We start from the raw sequence: 14,937 nt of genomic DNA, 5'->3' as shown, positions 1-14,937 counted from the left end.
CCTCTGCTAACAGTGTCTTTGTGCAATCCCTGAACTTTGTAGTCACACTCTGACTTCTTCACAAGTGACTCTAGCTCTTGCCCCATCTTTCTATGTGTCTCTCAGTCCAGTGCTTACCAACTGAAGCAGATATCATGAGAGAGGGCCCTTGCCAGGAACTCCAGAGCTTTTTGCAGATTTGGAAGATTCCCTAAGACAGTCAGAATACTGTAACTTTAACCTCATGTGTTGACTGATCTCAGGCTTCTGAACCTCAGCCACGAAAACCTTTGGGATGTGGTAATTCATTGATGCAGAGACTTTCCCTGATTTCTACCCTCCACACAATAGGACCATCACTCATTTGTGATGACTCAAACAACTCTTACCATGGTGGAATGTCCTTTGGGGGCACCACAGCCTCTGTTGGAGGCTGTGGACTCACCTCTGATGACAGAAGCTGGAAGAATGATTTGATCGGGGCGTGTGGGCTCAGGCAGATACTCAGGAGCGGTATCATGAGCTTACAGGGTTCTAGGAAGCTCTGGAAGGTGGTTGCACAGGAGCATGCATAGGTGACAGTGCAATTGAACATTTATGGTTTATAAACTCTAGTCTATATAAAATAGATCTAAAATGCGTCTTGGGCATGGGTAGAACTGGCATTGGGGTTCAGTTCTGATTCTACCTTATGACTTTGCTCTTTGTGTAAAGTGGAGATACTAGAGAAGACAGCTCCTGGGGCGGCTGCCAAGATCCTTGAAACTGAGTGCAGATGCTTAGCAGACCCGAGTTTCATTCCTGGGACACACAATGGAGGCGAGAATTCACTCCTGACGCCTGTCCTCTGATCTCCACAGTGTGTGGTGGTGTTCCCCCAGTGCACAAAATAAATACATAAAACTAGGAATGGAGTGTAAAATACTGAGGCTCTAAGCAACTTAGTGGGGTGTCTGTCTCTTCCTGTATCTTGGTTTCCTCAGCTAGGTTTGTTTTCTGGGGACCCTGGGGTCTCTTATTAGTGTTGTTTTTTTATAGATGTTTTCTTCTTTATTTTAGTATTTATCTTTAACTATTGGTTATGATTGTTTGACTGCATGTATTTTGTGCATTGTGAGTGTTTATGGTGCCTACAAAGTCCAGGAGAGGGAATGAGATCCCCTGGAACAGGAGTTACAGACAGTTGTGAGCTCTCATATGGGTGTCAGGAACAGAACTTGGGTCCTTTCCCAGAACAGCAAATATTCTTAACCGTGGAGCCAACTCTCCAGCCCCTAGAACCGTTTCCTTCTCAGGCCAAAGGTGTCCAATGAGGCTGATTCTTTATGATCAACAAGGTTTGTCATTGGAATTGCTGGGAGCATTGGCACAGATGAAGAGCTTAGGGGTTCCCAGAACATTCCAGCCAGCCATTTTAGAGGTAGAAAAGAAGGGTAGTGAGGGCTATGGGGATTCTACCCAGCACTGGGCTACTTTGCAGCCTGGCCTCACCCCCTCCTCCTGGCAAGGAGGCTCTCTGGTAGACCCCTGTGGTTCAGTTCCTGTTCTAATACTGGGCAGGGCTGGGATGGAACTTCTTAACTGGAAAGGTGAAATAGAATTTGGTTGTCAAAAGATGTCTGAAGCAGAACACTGCTCCCTCTGAATCATCCCTTTTGTTAAGGATTAAAAAGAAAAAAGCCACCCCAAAGACATAACCCACCCTAGAGAGTAGAGGTAACTGGGCTTGTGGGAAAGGAGGGACAGCTGGCATCAGGTCAGAGGGTGGGGAAGGGAGGAGAGAGGATGTCCCACCCCTTCGGAGGATGCATAAAAAGGTATGCACAGCAGGGAAGTGCTACAGTCTTCTCTTGGCCTTGGTCAAGTTCAGCTCCTGTCTGCTCACTCTCTCATCCTCTTGCTCCCACCATGAGCTGTCGCTTTCAGAGTTCTTCCATGAGCTATGGAGGTGGTTTCGGGGCTGGTTCTTGCCAGCTTGGAGGAGGCCGTAATATGTCTACCTGCTCTTCTCGGTTTGTCACTGGAGGCTCAACTGGAGGCTATGGAGGTGGCATGAGCTGTGGCTTTGGTGGAGGGGTTGGTGGTGGCTTTGGAGGTAGCTATGGCGGAGGTTTTGGCGGTGGCTTTGGTGACTTTGGAGGTTCCAATGGTGGCCTCCTCTCTGGCAACGAGAAGATTACCATGCAGAACCTCAATGACCGCCTGGCCAGCTACCTAGAAAAGGTGCGCGCCTTGGAGGCAGCCAATGCCGATCTGGAGGTGAAGATTCGTGACTGGCATCTGAAGCAGAGCCCAGCTAGTCCAGAGAGGGACTACAGTGCTTACTATAAGACCATAGAGGAGCTCCGGATCAAGGTGAGGCCTCTGATGCTAAGAAGTTTTCCTCAGGACATTGCAGAGGCTCAAAGGCTGGGCCATGCAGTGTCACAGAGGACCAGGCATGGATGGAATTGACATTCTTCTCGAAAGGAGAATATTCTAACTTTGTACTACTGAGAGTCTCCGCTACTGAAATTTTCTTATGCCGTGACCCAAATGCATTCTCTCCTACACTTCATGTTTATTGGTGTCACGACTCCTGCCAATTTTTTTTATGGCTTCTTGAACTGTTACTTGTGACTCAGTTGCTATAACCTACTACTGACGTACTTGGAAACATGGCATTTTTAAAAAAGTCACTGCGAATGGCTAAACCTGACAGAGAAAAGACATCGTTGTTCACTGTTTATTTTGGAGAAACCTCATGTAGACTTTTTTCTCAGTGGGCAGTGATTCAGAGGGGGTAAAGAGGCAGAGGCTCAAGCTGGTACAGATCATGGAAGCCCTCAATGTGGCCTGTTGATCACACTTCAACACCAACTTGTCAGAGCAGAAATCTACTAGCCTGGGTCAGGCCCCAGTTATGCAGGGCAGGTTTTAAATGCTTACACTGTAAATGTTCAGGCATTCAAGTGGATGCCTGAGATCAAGAGATTCAGATGGATGGATTTCTCTCTTTGCTCATCTGGGAGGCCAGCTCCAGGGACATGGCCAGAATCCGTATGGGGTCATACTGAACCCCTTCTGACCTGAAGGGGAAAGTCATCAAGACAGTGGCTTAGAGAGGTGACAGCTCTAAGATATGACTACTGGAAGCTGATCTGAGTGGGTGGGTCCTCTGGAATGTCTACCATTGGTCTCTTCCACCCTGGCCTGATGGGGAATATTCAAGAGAAAGAGGAGAGAGCTGGCCTTGCCTTCTCCTTCACAGAGTGCTTTGTCCTTGCTAAAGCAAAGGTAAAGAGGTGAGTTTTACTTTCTAAGCACAGCTTTAGAGTGTCCCTTCTGTGTTTTGTAGATTCTGGAAGCCACTACCGACAATAACCGGATCATCCTGGAGATTGACAATGCCAGGCTGGCTGCAGATGACTTTAGGCTCAAGTGAGTTCATTCTCCTCATGAGTCCTTCCCAAGAATCTTGTTTTAGACTCTAACGTTTAAAGGAATGGCCACTTGATGGGGGAAACTGGAGCATCCAGGAGCAAGGGTCTTGGAGTCATAGAGGAATTCAGTGTCTGGGGGTGGATGTGTCTAATATTATTTATGTTGTGCTTTAATTTTTAAAAATATTTCAGGTATGAAAATGAGCTGACCCTGCGCCAGAGTGTGGAGGCCGACATCAATGGCCTACGCAGGGTGCTGGATGAGCTGACCCTGGCTAAGACTGACTTAGAAATGCAGATTGAGAGCCTGAATGAAGAACTGGCTTACCTGAAGAAGAACCACGAAGAGGTGAGAGGGGATGACAGGCCAGCCATGGGCTGAGCCACCTCTGATGAGCAAGGAGAGCCCTCTGTTGCAGGCTGACGTTGCCACCCGCTGAGGGATTCTGAAGAGTTCTCCAGAACTCTCTGCTATCACTCAGAGATAAGAAGGGAGAGCCTCTCACATTTTCCTTCCCTACTCCACAGGAGATGAAAGAATTCAGCAACCAGGTAGTAGGCCAGGTCAATGTGGAGATGGATGCCACTCCTAGCATCGATCTGACCCGTGTGCTGGCTGAGATGAGGGAGCAATATGAAGCCCTGGCAGAGAAGAATCGTAGGGATGCCGAGGCATGGTTCCAGGCCAAGGTATTGGTGTTCCTAGCCCACATAACCAGGTGGTGCTTGGGGGGATATGGCCTTTGGTCTGGGGAGGGAAGGCCTGGCTTTTGGTCGGAAGCCACACTACCCACTTCTTTCTACTTAACTTTCAGAGTGCAGAGCTGAGCAAGGAAGTATCCTCCAATGCTGCCATGATCCAGACCAGCAAGACAGAGATCACAGAGCTCCGGCGCACACTCCAGGGCCTGGAGATTGAGCTGCAGTCCCAACTGAGCATGGTACCCTCTGCTGCCCTCGCCCTCTGACCCTCACTACTAGGGTTCCCTCGAGACTGGCTTCCCCCATAACTTTCTTTCTTGTTGCCCCATCAGAAAGCTGGCCTGGAAAGTACCTTGGCAGAGACAGAGTGCCGCTACGCCCTGCAGCTGCAACAGATCCAGGGGCTCATCAGTAGCATTGAAGCCCAGCTGAGCGAGCTCCGAAGCGAGATGGAGTGCCAGAACCAGGAATACAAGATGCTGTTGGACATCAAAACAAGGCTGGAACAGGAAATCGCTACCTACCGCAGCCTGCTAGAGGGCCAGGATGCTAAGTAGGTTCCTGGCACTTGCTGTCTTGGGAAAGTGGCCACAGGAACAGTGTCTGGCAGGACAGGCAGGGTCTTAGAGATCATCCCTCTAAGAGAGGGGACAACTTCCGTCTGGGCTTAAATAGCATGGCAAAAAAGTTGGGGTCAGAGCTCCCTCCTCATCACCCTGGTTAGAGAGAGGAGCTGCTCAGCAGCAGGCTAACAGGATGTACCTTTATATTCCCCACTTCAGGCCTCTGTTTGTGCATAGACAGGAAAAGGAATGTGGAAGGAACATTTAATCCAGGAAAGTTGTTAGGATGTGAGTTTGGCCAAATAAAGCCGTTAAGATAGAGGTTTGGGATGGTCATAAAACTCCAAGAGAGTGCCCGCTTGGCTCTGTCCCCAGCACCAAGGAGAGAGGATGGTGATTTAATTGCTTTTATATGACTTGCAGAGACCAAGGTATCCTGTGGGCTTAGGAGAAAGGGGATAGCAGGGAACTGAGGGAACCAGACACCAATAGTATCTCCTTGTGAGTGTTTTCAGACAGACAAATTAGCAAGACAGGTAGACAGGCAGGCAGGTAAGCCTGGGAGATACCGTAGAGGAAAAGAAGGCCCTGGGCTGGAAACCATGTTGGGAAAGATTCCAAGTTAAGGCTCTGGAGGGATGGCAGAGTCACTCCATCAGAGGATCAGGAAACACCTGTCCTCTGTTGCTCTCTGCTCATGGCTGCTTCTCTGCTCTCTTCCAGGATGACCGGCTTCAGCTCTGGAGGTAAGGAGGCCGCTCAGTGGGAGGTGGTTTGAGCTGCTGCTGAGCTTGGGTGGAGGTGGGCTGAGAGGAAGGCAGTCCTGGCTCCTGATTATAAGGATAGAGAGAGTTGGGTGGAAACACTTCTTCGACTATCAGCTTGTCCAGTTTGCTTTCAGAATAGATGTCTCTGCCCCACAGAGCTGTGGGGTTGTCTTGAAAGCCACTGTTGGGAACAACAATAGAGTCTCCACCCGCATACTTCTTGACTACCCAGGAGCTTGTGAGCCTTCCAGGGGACTTGGTTCAGCCTGAGGAGAGGGTTCTCCAGCCTGAGCACCTTGTTTTCTCTCTGTCTCAGGAAATAGCACTACTACCTCCAACGTGTCCACCTCCCCCTCCACTTCTGGTCGCCCAGATTTCCGGAAGTATTAATTCCACCTGGCATCCCTTTCCTGGTTCAGCATCCGCAGGAGGAGAGCTGATGGCACCTGTAGGATGACAGGACTGCAGGAAGTGAAGCCCAGTCCCATTGTCCCCCAGGAGCCATGGCTCTGACAACCCCTGAGGGTGGACCCTTCCCCATCTCTCCTGATTGGAATCCTTCTCCTCCCTACCCTGTTCTTCCTATTCTTTGGTTCCTCAATGTCCCTACTACAAAGAATAGATGATTCAATAAAGTTTCTTGATTTTTCTGCAAATGTTTTTGTTTCTGGCCTGGTTTCTGAGGGTGGCCTCTGCTGAGGCCTGCTTCGGGTTATGGGTGAGGTTGGCACAGTTGAGCTGAGCAGAACTCAGACACTGATGGGACCAGGGGCTTCCCATGTGAGAAGGATATGAGGGACATGGACCACGGAGCACACTGACACAATGACAGCAGACATGGAAACTTCATTGGTGCCCATGTATTCTTATGCATCAGACATGGGCAAATGGGACTCATCAGATAGGAAGCAGGGGCCAGGGAGTTAGTTCAGCATCTCTCCCTATAGGACAGCCGGCAATGGAGGCTGGGGTCATCTGTAGACATAGGGTGGGGAAACAAGGGGGAGACAGGTGTAGAGCAAGCTTCTTATGCCATTCAAAAGGGGGAGGGATCTTGGGGAAATAGTGGCCCAGGACAGGTATTCCTGTCCCAACCTGCTGTCTTCTAGGCTGATGACTCCATTTTGGCCTGAGATAGCCTTCCTTTCTGTTTTCCTTGGCACATCCCAAGGTCTGACAACTCTAAACTTCCCAGTGGACCAACCCATGATTCACTCAGCACCTCAGCCTGTGCTAGCCTCTGGCGGCCCTCTCTCTGATCCCCTAGCTCTCTCCTGCCTCTCTGGAGCCCTGGCCCAGAGTCATAGCCTCCTTTGGCTGTGCTCATCCTACACAAGGTGACTGTACAAATGGTTTTCTCTCTGCTTTTTACTTTCCCCTTGGACCATCCTGGACATGTGTGTGAGCTTAAATTACTCACCCCTACTTCTCCAGCTTCAGACTCACCTGCCCCGCTGTGCACAGGACATCCCTTTCTAAACTAAAGATCTACAGGGGCCACCCTCTCAGATTGCTTCTTCCCTGTCCCACTCTCAGGGACCTGGAGATCCAAGGCAACACTCTCTGTCTCTGATTGTGTTTCTCTCTCTCTCTCTCTCTCTCTCTCTCTCTCTCTCTCTCTCTCTCTCTCTCTCTTTCTCTCTCTCTCTGTCTCTTTCTCTCTCTCTATTCCTATCTTTTTATCTCTGTCTTTCTATCTCTCTATCTCTGTTTATCTGTCTCTCTGTCTCTCTCTTTCTATTCTCTTTTTCCATAAGTCCTTTCCATGGCCTGTGTTTTTGGCTCCAATGTCTTCCCTGATTCTAACTCTCATGATATGCTACTTTAATCTCTTCACTGGTCTCTCTGCCTCCAGTTTGATCTTGCCCTTTACTCAAGCTGGAGTATGGCCACCCAGGAAAGGCTAGGATCCTTCATAGACCCACAGGTCAGAAGATCTGAACTCTTCCTTGCTCCTTCCAGTCCCAGCTCCTACAAGAGCCTCCCCAGTGAACCCCAAGGTCTTGCTATCTCAAAATGCTCTTGTGAAGCAGGCATATGTTTGGACATCTGCAGAGCTGTATTCTACAGGAGACCTCAGTTGGACCCCCCTCCTCATTTTCTCCAGAGTACATCTCTGTTCTATAGGCTTTTCTTAAAAGGCAGATTGAGATGGATAACCTTTTTCCATGACAGATGAATGGTGTGGCATGCCCCTGGATGTTCCTAAAATCATACCCCTCTACACTCATGTTGACAGTTTGGTCCTAGGGGTAGGGGTGTGTAGTGAATTGGCCTGATGCTGCTTGTATTCTAATGCTAATAGCATTTCCTCCAGACCTGACTGTCCCAGAGAGTCCCATCCGTGGACACTATGTGAAGTTGCCCCCAAGTTATTTCTGATTGATAAAGATGCCAATGACCAATCGCTGGACAAAAGAGACATAGGTGGGATTTAGGGTTCCTGGACTTGGAGGTTGGAGGAAAACCACAAGAGAGAGAGAGAACAGAGGAGGGAAAAGAAGCAGCCATGGGTTAGGTGAGTCATAAAACTGTGAACCTGAGAGCTGGCCAATTGGAGTTTGGAGCAGCCCAGATAAAGCATAATAAGTGATAACCCGGGCCTACCGATAAGAAAGTAGAGTCTAATAGCTTAGAGGGTGGATATCTGCCCAGCTCTTGTGCTCTTTAAGGCTTATTATAAATATGAAGATTATATATGTCTTTATATGTGTCAAAGGCAGGGTAGAAAGCCACCTTTGGGCTTGGGATTAAAAATTTCTACATCAGGGCTGGTTTTTCATGTTGGGGAGGGCTTAGCTAAGGACTTGAAGGAAGAGAGGAATGAATGAACTGGGGACCTGCCTCTGAGGAGACATTTGGATTTGGTCACAGAATATTTGGCCAGAGGGCTGGAGGGTCTCTGGTACCCTTGTCACCTGTCCCCTTTCTCTGGTCTTTCCCTCCCCTTCTTGACTCTTCTCTGAGTTCCCCACCTCACCCTGGTATAACTTACACTTCTCACTTGCAGGCCATGTGCACCTGGCTTAGGCACACGGATGAACTCGGGCAATGCCTGGGCTAGCTGAAGCAGAGACAGCATCTAGTGTCCATTCATCCCAGAGCCCATTCTTTTCTCCATTATAGAAGGAGGTGGGAGCTCAGCTCAAGTTCATTGTCTGGAACTCTGCCAGGAGCTAAAGCATTACAGAAAACCAGGCCATGCCCTTTGCTCCCAAGTGGTTTTTGGTTTTGGGTTGAGGCTGTAGCTACCTGTCGAGTGCTATTGCATTCTCTACACTGGATTGACTCTGGAGCAAGACGCTCCATCTTTAATGGCATTCTCAGACAAACAGGAACTAGGTAAGAGCACTTCCTCTCCTGCTAATTGCTACCTCCCCTGTGGGTTACTAGAGCTGAGGACTCAAAACAATCTGGTACACGGTTAGGAAGAGCTCACCAAGAAATGCTTCCGATCATGACCTTTCTGGTTCTGTGACTTTCTTGGAGGTAGAAACAGTTTCAGGGTCACCCACATCCTCATACCTACTGTATTTACAGGACCTGAAAGATGAACTAGATGGAGGGGGGAGGGACTATGGAAAATAGAAGCTGTAGCAAACATATAATAGCAAGGGCAGGAAGGAATGGGGCCATTACCCCAGTCAAGGAAAGGAGTTTTCAAAACTGAGCTCCCCTGGCTCATTCCAATCCCTGAGGCCAAAGCTTCCTTCCTGTCTTGGTATTGACCTGTTCCATAGAATATGAAGGGAGTCATTCAGGTGGAACAATGACAGGAGTTGGACTACTAAGTCTGGAGGGGACTCTGTTTGGCCTGGTAGCCTTTCACCTAGATCCCAGGAAGGACTGTGAGAAGCCCCAGCTCTGTGGCCCTGTCAGGTATTTCAGGGAAGTTGGGAGGGACAAGTCAGGGGCAGTGTCTCTGTCAGGGCAGGCAACAGCTTTTTTGAGCCGGGGGAAGAAGGCAGAGCCAGGCCTTTGGTCTAGGAAGTAGAAGGGGTGGGGTGGAGATCCTGTCTTTCTGCCTAGGACTCCATCTGTCACTTTAGTCACCTGGTGTGGTGACACTTGAGGGAGGAAAGAACTGCTGGGTCAACACTGCCCCTCCCTAGGGGGTTGTCCTAGGCACTCAGGCCACCGCAGGCTCCGTGGCTGCTTCCCAGAGCTGCAGTCGTGAGCAAATAGCCATGACCCAGTGGCCCCTGACTCACATCTGTGTCAGACTGTGAATGGGTGTGTGTCAGGCAGGAGACCCTCGCATAAAGGGTTACAACCAGACCAAAAAGGCCAGTACTGTGCACAGTGCATGCTCTTCCCAGGCCTTAGCTTTATGTGACTTCATCCCAGGAGCTATCACCGTCATGCATGCTTTACACACAGGAAGACCAAGTCAGACTCTCTAAGGGAGCAGGACTAGTTCACAAGATGGGAGCCACAGTTCCCAAATACTTTCTGAGAAGCTGGTTGGTATTTATATGTCAAGGGTCATGTGTTCACCCTCTAGGAATATGGACAGGAACAAGACTCGAAGATCTCAGTGCTCCTGGGACAAAAGAGTTAACCAGGGTACATTTCTGTGATGTCCAGGAGCATCAGCACTAGGTCAGTTTCCCAGGTGGGCATTGGTGGATTGGCAGGAAAGCCTGACACATGGCAGGTAAGCTACCATGGTGGTTCAATGCTGCAATTCTTAAGAAGCTTGTGGCTTCTTACCTTGAGCAAAAGGCACCTCCCTATCCTCAAGGCTCCACCCTTAGTTAATGGACCAGTACACGTCTGCCCGTCCTGTGGGGCTGTCTGTCCTGCCTGGGCCCTGCAGAGGGCAGACTCATGCCAGAAAGCAGACCAGGGTCCCTGGCCACTGGTTTGGGATCCAAGGTAGTAGAGGGGCAGGGCCTTAGATCTGGTCCTAACCAGAGGTTCTGTCTGTCTGTGCCCAGCATTGGGTGTGGCAGCAAGGCATTTGAGGAGCAAGGTGAGGCTGAGGGCAGAGGGAGTTCTGTGACGAGACTCCTCTGGTACTTGGCTCATCTATTTTGGGTGGTAGCTTTGACCACCCATCAGGGGCCATGAGACTTCCCTAGCCTTCCTGGAAGGAGAATCCCACTGTTCTACCCTAGGGAAGCCTGCAGCAAGGCCGAGAAGGGATGCCATTGGCAAGAAGGGATGCCATTGTAATCAATAGGGCCTGATGATATCTTGTCCCAGGATCCCCCATTATTGCAACCCATTTCCTCTTCCCATTTTTGGGTTCTCGTAACTCAGAGAGCCTATGTCCTTTCGGATGGTACTTTTAGGGCTGTTGGTGTTTAGGGTTAGAGCAAGGTACATGAATGAACTATGTTCCTTTGAGCAGCTCTTTGTGGACTCTGGGAGAGCTCTGTGCACTGTGTCACCTTATGGTGTTTGGGAGGGGATACAGGTGGCTGGTTGGCTGCTGAGACTCGTTTAGGCACTGTTGGGGATGGGCTTTTGAGAAAGCTGGCAGGTGTCTGGCACTAATTCTCTGGCCAACTTTCACGATCCCTCATAACAGCCATGTGGCTTCTTTCATCTGAGCATCTCAGAGAAGCTTGAAAGTAAAATCTGCAGAATGCCGGATAGTTAATGATAGCCTGGAGCCCCGGCCTGGCCACGAACATACTGTTTGTTAGCAGGCGGGGTGATGGTATGTGGACTGCACAGCATCTGTAAATGCTGACCGCTGAGCCAATCAAATGGGGTGTTTTGTGGGGGGATTCGCTTTGTGGTTCAGTTAAGTGATACTTGAAAGGAGTGGACTCAGACAGTGAAGTCCCTGTCCCAGTATGCCTGACAGGGCATCTCCCACAAACCACAGGTTCTCAAACACACTGGGGAGAAATAAGCAATGCTGTGGAATTCTCAGACCATAAAAGCTGAGTGACAGGGATAAGGTACCTCTGAGCAGAGGCTCATGTTCTCCAGATGGGAGCTGCTGGCCAGCGTGGTTGTGTAGGAAGAGCTGGCCCTTGGGCCCTGAAACAGGAAGGCAGAGCATGGCCACAAGAGGACTGGAGAGGTATGGCTTTCCCCTGGGCCCAGTGGCTCCCTGGACACTCACTATGGCAAGACATTTGGCTCATTCTGAGCAGACTTTCAAAGCCTGGGGCAATAACCAAAATCACTCTGGGGTGGGGGGGGGGAGAGGATTTTTATTTTGTTTTTTTATTTTGAGAGAGACGATATTCTAGAACATTCTGGGCTTGGTAAAGAGGGAATTTCAAGACCTAGTCAGGGTAAGGTAGATCCAATGGGAATTTAAAAACCCTATCGGGGTCTTGGAGGGTTGAACCCCTAGAGTTTTGAGAGGAACCACCAGTGTTTAAGGCTACTGTCATTCTTCATCAGCTCTCCTGAAGCCTCCCCCCCCCCCCCCCCCCACTGAAGGACAGCCAGGAAGCGGCTGATTAATCACCTTGGTCAGCTGGTTTGTGTTCAGACTATCCTGAGTCCAGTGAGGGGTAGTGGCTATGGAGATAGGCAGAAGTTTGGGCACCTGAGAGATTGGAGATGGAGCAAAGGAGACTTGAGAATCCCGCCCAGGCTGAGTCACTTAGTGGAAGGATCAGGGTAGAATGTCACTGATGTGGCCAAGATGAGAGGCATGATAACTTAGCCCCCCAGACCTCTGAGTACTGCTTCTGGAGGGTGGGAAGGCCTAAACAGCAGCTACTGAGACAGGACATAAAGGAATCAAATGTCATGGTTTTCCTAGGGAAGTCTGATTGATCTGTCCCCAGTATCAGCCAGTTTCATGGTGCTAGGGAGGCAAGGGACAGTAGCATCTTGCTTGGTCAAGGCCCTTAACTAATGATATATCCTTACTGAAGGCTTCCATGCAGAACCCAGGCTGCTCAGCTAGATAAGTTTTGCAGATAGACAATAACATTTTAGTATAACCACATTCCAAATATTGAGTATATTTTTGCACACTGAATCTGGTAACCATGCCCTTCCTAGACCCAGTGAGACATTTCCTGGATCCTTTCGAAAAATTAAATGAATGGTTAGAAATGTCTCTATTGTGGGTATTTTTACTTCCCACCAAGCTTTCCTGAAGATTGTGTACCAGCTCCTACATATTAGTACTAGCATCTGACATCAGCTCGCAGCGCATTTGGTAGGAGCTGTGGGGATGGTTATTTAAAGCAGAATATATAGTAACCAGGCTTCCAGGAGGAGGGGCCAGATGTCCCAGGTGCTTCACATTTGGACTGATCTCTTGTTATAAGGAAAGAACAGTTGTGAGGGGGAGATGAGGATTGGCTGTGAGTGGGGTCCCATGGGAGGTCTGAAGAAGTTAGGAGACAGAACCACTTTTCAGGAATCTTCTATGGTAGGGCATTCTCTAGGACCTGTGTGTGGACATCAGGGTGAAGACAGGTGAGATGAGAAAACCAGGAAAAAAAAAATCAAGCCTGAGCCAGTGGGCTGCTCAAAGAGGGACAGCCATTGGCTATCTTGAGCGACCTTGTTCTCACTGATATTCATTGATAGGTGGCTGTCCCATTGGCTATTGTGTGACCTGATTTCTCTGCTACCTTTGGGGTTCTTTTTTTTTTTTAAGATTTATTTTATTTATTTTATGTGTATGAGTACACTGTAGCTGTACAGATGACTATGAACCATCATGTGGCTGCTGGGAATTGAACTCAGGACCTCTGCTTGCTCCGGCCCCGCTTGCTCCGGCATAATGCACTGTAGCAGTCTTCAGATGCACCAGAAGAGGGTGTCACATCTCATTACGGATGGTTGTGAGCCACCATGTGGTTGCTGGGATCCGAACTCAGGACCTTCGGAAGAGCAGTCAGTGCTCTTACCTGCTGAGCCATCTCAACACGCCAGCCCTACCTTTGGAGTTCTATGGTGATGTGATGGCCCGCATATTTGACCAAAGCCTGGAGAAGCCAGGGATGGGGGTTGTGGGGGGAGGAGATCCTTGCTGGGAGAGTTCATTTACTCCTTGGATACATCACAGCATGCTGTCCTTGTATTCTCTCAGAATGGGAGTGCTTTCTCAGAGTCCCTTAGGATAATCAGGCTTAGCTCAGTTGGAGGTAGAGACTTCTTTTCAACAACTGAGGGGAGGACAATCCAGAGACTGCGCCACCTGGGAATCCTTCCCATATTCAATCATCAAATCCAGACACTATGGTGGATACCAGAAAGTGCTGGCTGACAGGAACCTGATATAACTGTCTCCTGAGAGGCTTTGACAGTACCCAACTAATACAGAAGCAGAGGCTCACAGCCATCCATTGGACTGAGTACAGGGTCCCCAATGAAGGAGCTAGAGAAAGGACCCAAGGAGCTGAAGGGTTTGCAACCCCTTAGGACGAACAACAATATGAACTAACTAGTACCCTCAGAGCTCCCAGGGACTAAACCACCAACCAAAGAGTACACTTGGTGGGACTCAGGGCTCCAGCTGCATATGTAGCAGAGGATGGCCTAGTCGGTCATCAATGGGAGGAGAGGCTCTTGGCCCTGTGAAGGTTCTGTGCCCAAGTGTAGGGTAATCCCAGGGCCAGGAAGCAGGAGAGGGTGGGTTGGCAAGCAGGGGGAGAGGGGAGAGAACAGTTTTTTTTTTTTATTTATTTTTTTCTTTTTTTTTGGAGGAGAAACTGGGGAAGGAGATATCATATGACATGTAAATAAAGAAAATATCTAATAAATAAATAAGAAACCAAAGACATTTACAACAAAGGCTATTGATCTTGAGGTTGATGGTATTCCAAGACTGGCTCAAGAAAAAGGTTCTTTTCTGTTTCCTTAGCAACAATTTTCCTCTTCTTCCTGTTTTCCAAAACAGAGTCATGGTGGCCAGAGAGCACTCTCTGAGACTGCAGTTGGTGCCTGGACCTGAAGGAACTTCTAAGGCAGAGGTTATCAAACCGTGAGTCATGATCCCTTTGGGGATTGAACCAACCTTTTTCAGGGGTCGCCTAAGACCATCGGAAACCAGATATTTATTTACACTACACTTCATAACCGAAGCAAAATTCCGATTACGAGGTAGCAATGAAAATAATGTTATGGTTGGGAGTCACTGCCGCATGAGAACCTGTATGAAAAGGTCACAACGTTAGGAAAGCTGAGAACCACAGCTCTAGGGTAAGGGTAGGAGACTGCATAGAGAATCCTGGCCAGAGGGACTGCTGTACTCTGGAAGCAGGAAGACACGGCCTCTTCCGCTGTTATCTCTTCTTGAATAATTGGGCTGAGCTGCGAAAGACAGCACTTAAGTGGCCGGGTGCCTCTGGAAGTGCATCTGACTTGGTTCCTCTTCTGAGGGTTTCAGAGTAGTTTTGAGTTTTGAAACCAATGACCTAATTTCGAATTTATCAAGCCTCCTTTGGGATATCTTTCACAATTCTGTGACTGGCAGGAGATCCATTCACCTGCTGGTAAGGCTGAGGTTCAGAGGCAGTGAACAGCTTAGACCCCTAGGTTCTTTAATTTTTTTTTTTTTTTCTGTACGGT

General features: G+C 49.0%; 2 protein-coding genes across 2 annotated transcripts in view; both read left to right on the top strand.

Annotated features, from left to right (window-relative positions):
* Window positions 1-1,826: 1,826 nt before the first annotated feature.
* LOC116076957 (keratin, type I cytoskeletal 13) lies at window positions 1,827-6,089 on the top strand. The gene is made up of 8 exons (XM_031351096.1): window positions 1,827-2,334; window positions 3,317-3,399; window positions 3,594-3,750; window positions 3,930-4,091; window positions 4,217-4,342; window positions 4,436-4,656; window positions 5,390-5,412; window positions 5,750-6,089. The coding sequence occupies exons 1-8, from the start codon at window positions 1,888-1,890 to the stop codon at window positions 5,821-5,823; spliced, it is 1,293 nt and encodes a 430-aa protein (XP_031206956.1). The 5' UTR covers window positions 1,827-1,887; the 3' UTR covers window positions 5,824-6,089.
* An 8,172-nt stretch (window positions 6,090-14,261) lies between these two features.
* The window catches only part of Krt36 (keratin 36), an 8,313-nt gene continuing 7,637 nt past the window's right edge, over window positions 14,262-14,937 (top strand). The window contains exon 1 of the mRNA XM_031351104.1: window positions 14,262-14,350. The gene's annotated coding sequence lies outside the window, so the exon portion shown is untranslated. The remainder of the gene's footprint in view (window positions 14,351-14,937) is intronic.

The sequence above is a fragment of the Mastomys coucha genome, unplaced genomic scaffold, assembly GCF_008632895.1.
Source record: "Mastomys coucha isolate ucsf_1 unplaced genomic scaffold, UCSF_Mcou_1 pScaffold5, whole genome shotgun sequence".
Classification (NCBI taxonomy): Eukaryota; Metazoa; Chordata; class Mammalia; order Rodentia; family Muridae; genus Mastomys; species Mastomys coucha.
Note: the sequence above shows the minus strand (reverse complement) of the source record. Positions and strands in the feature narration are given on the sequence as shown.

Bases quoted from the DNA above. Each gene is read 5' to 3' on its own strand.
- LOC116076957 (XM_031351096.1), top strand. From the start codon at position 1,888: ATGAGCTGTCGCTTTCAGAGTTCTTCCATGAGCTATGGAGGTGGTTTC. The intron at 4,092-4,216 runs GTATTGGTGTTC...CTTAACTTTCAG, and splicing joins AGGCATGGTTCCAGGCCAAG to AGTGCAGAGCTGAGCAAGGA. The intron at 4,343-4,435 runs GTACCCTCTGCT...TTGCCCCATCAG, and splicing joins TGCAGTCCCAACTGAGCATG to AAAGCTGGCCTGGAAAGTAC.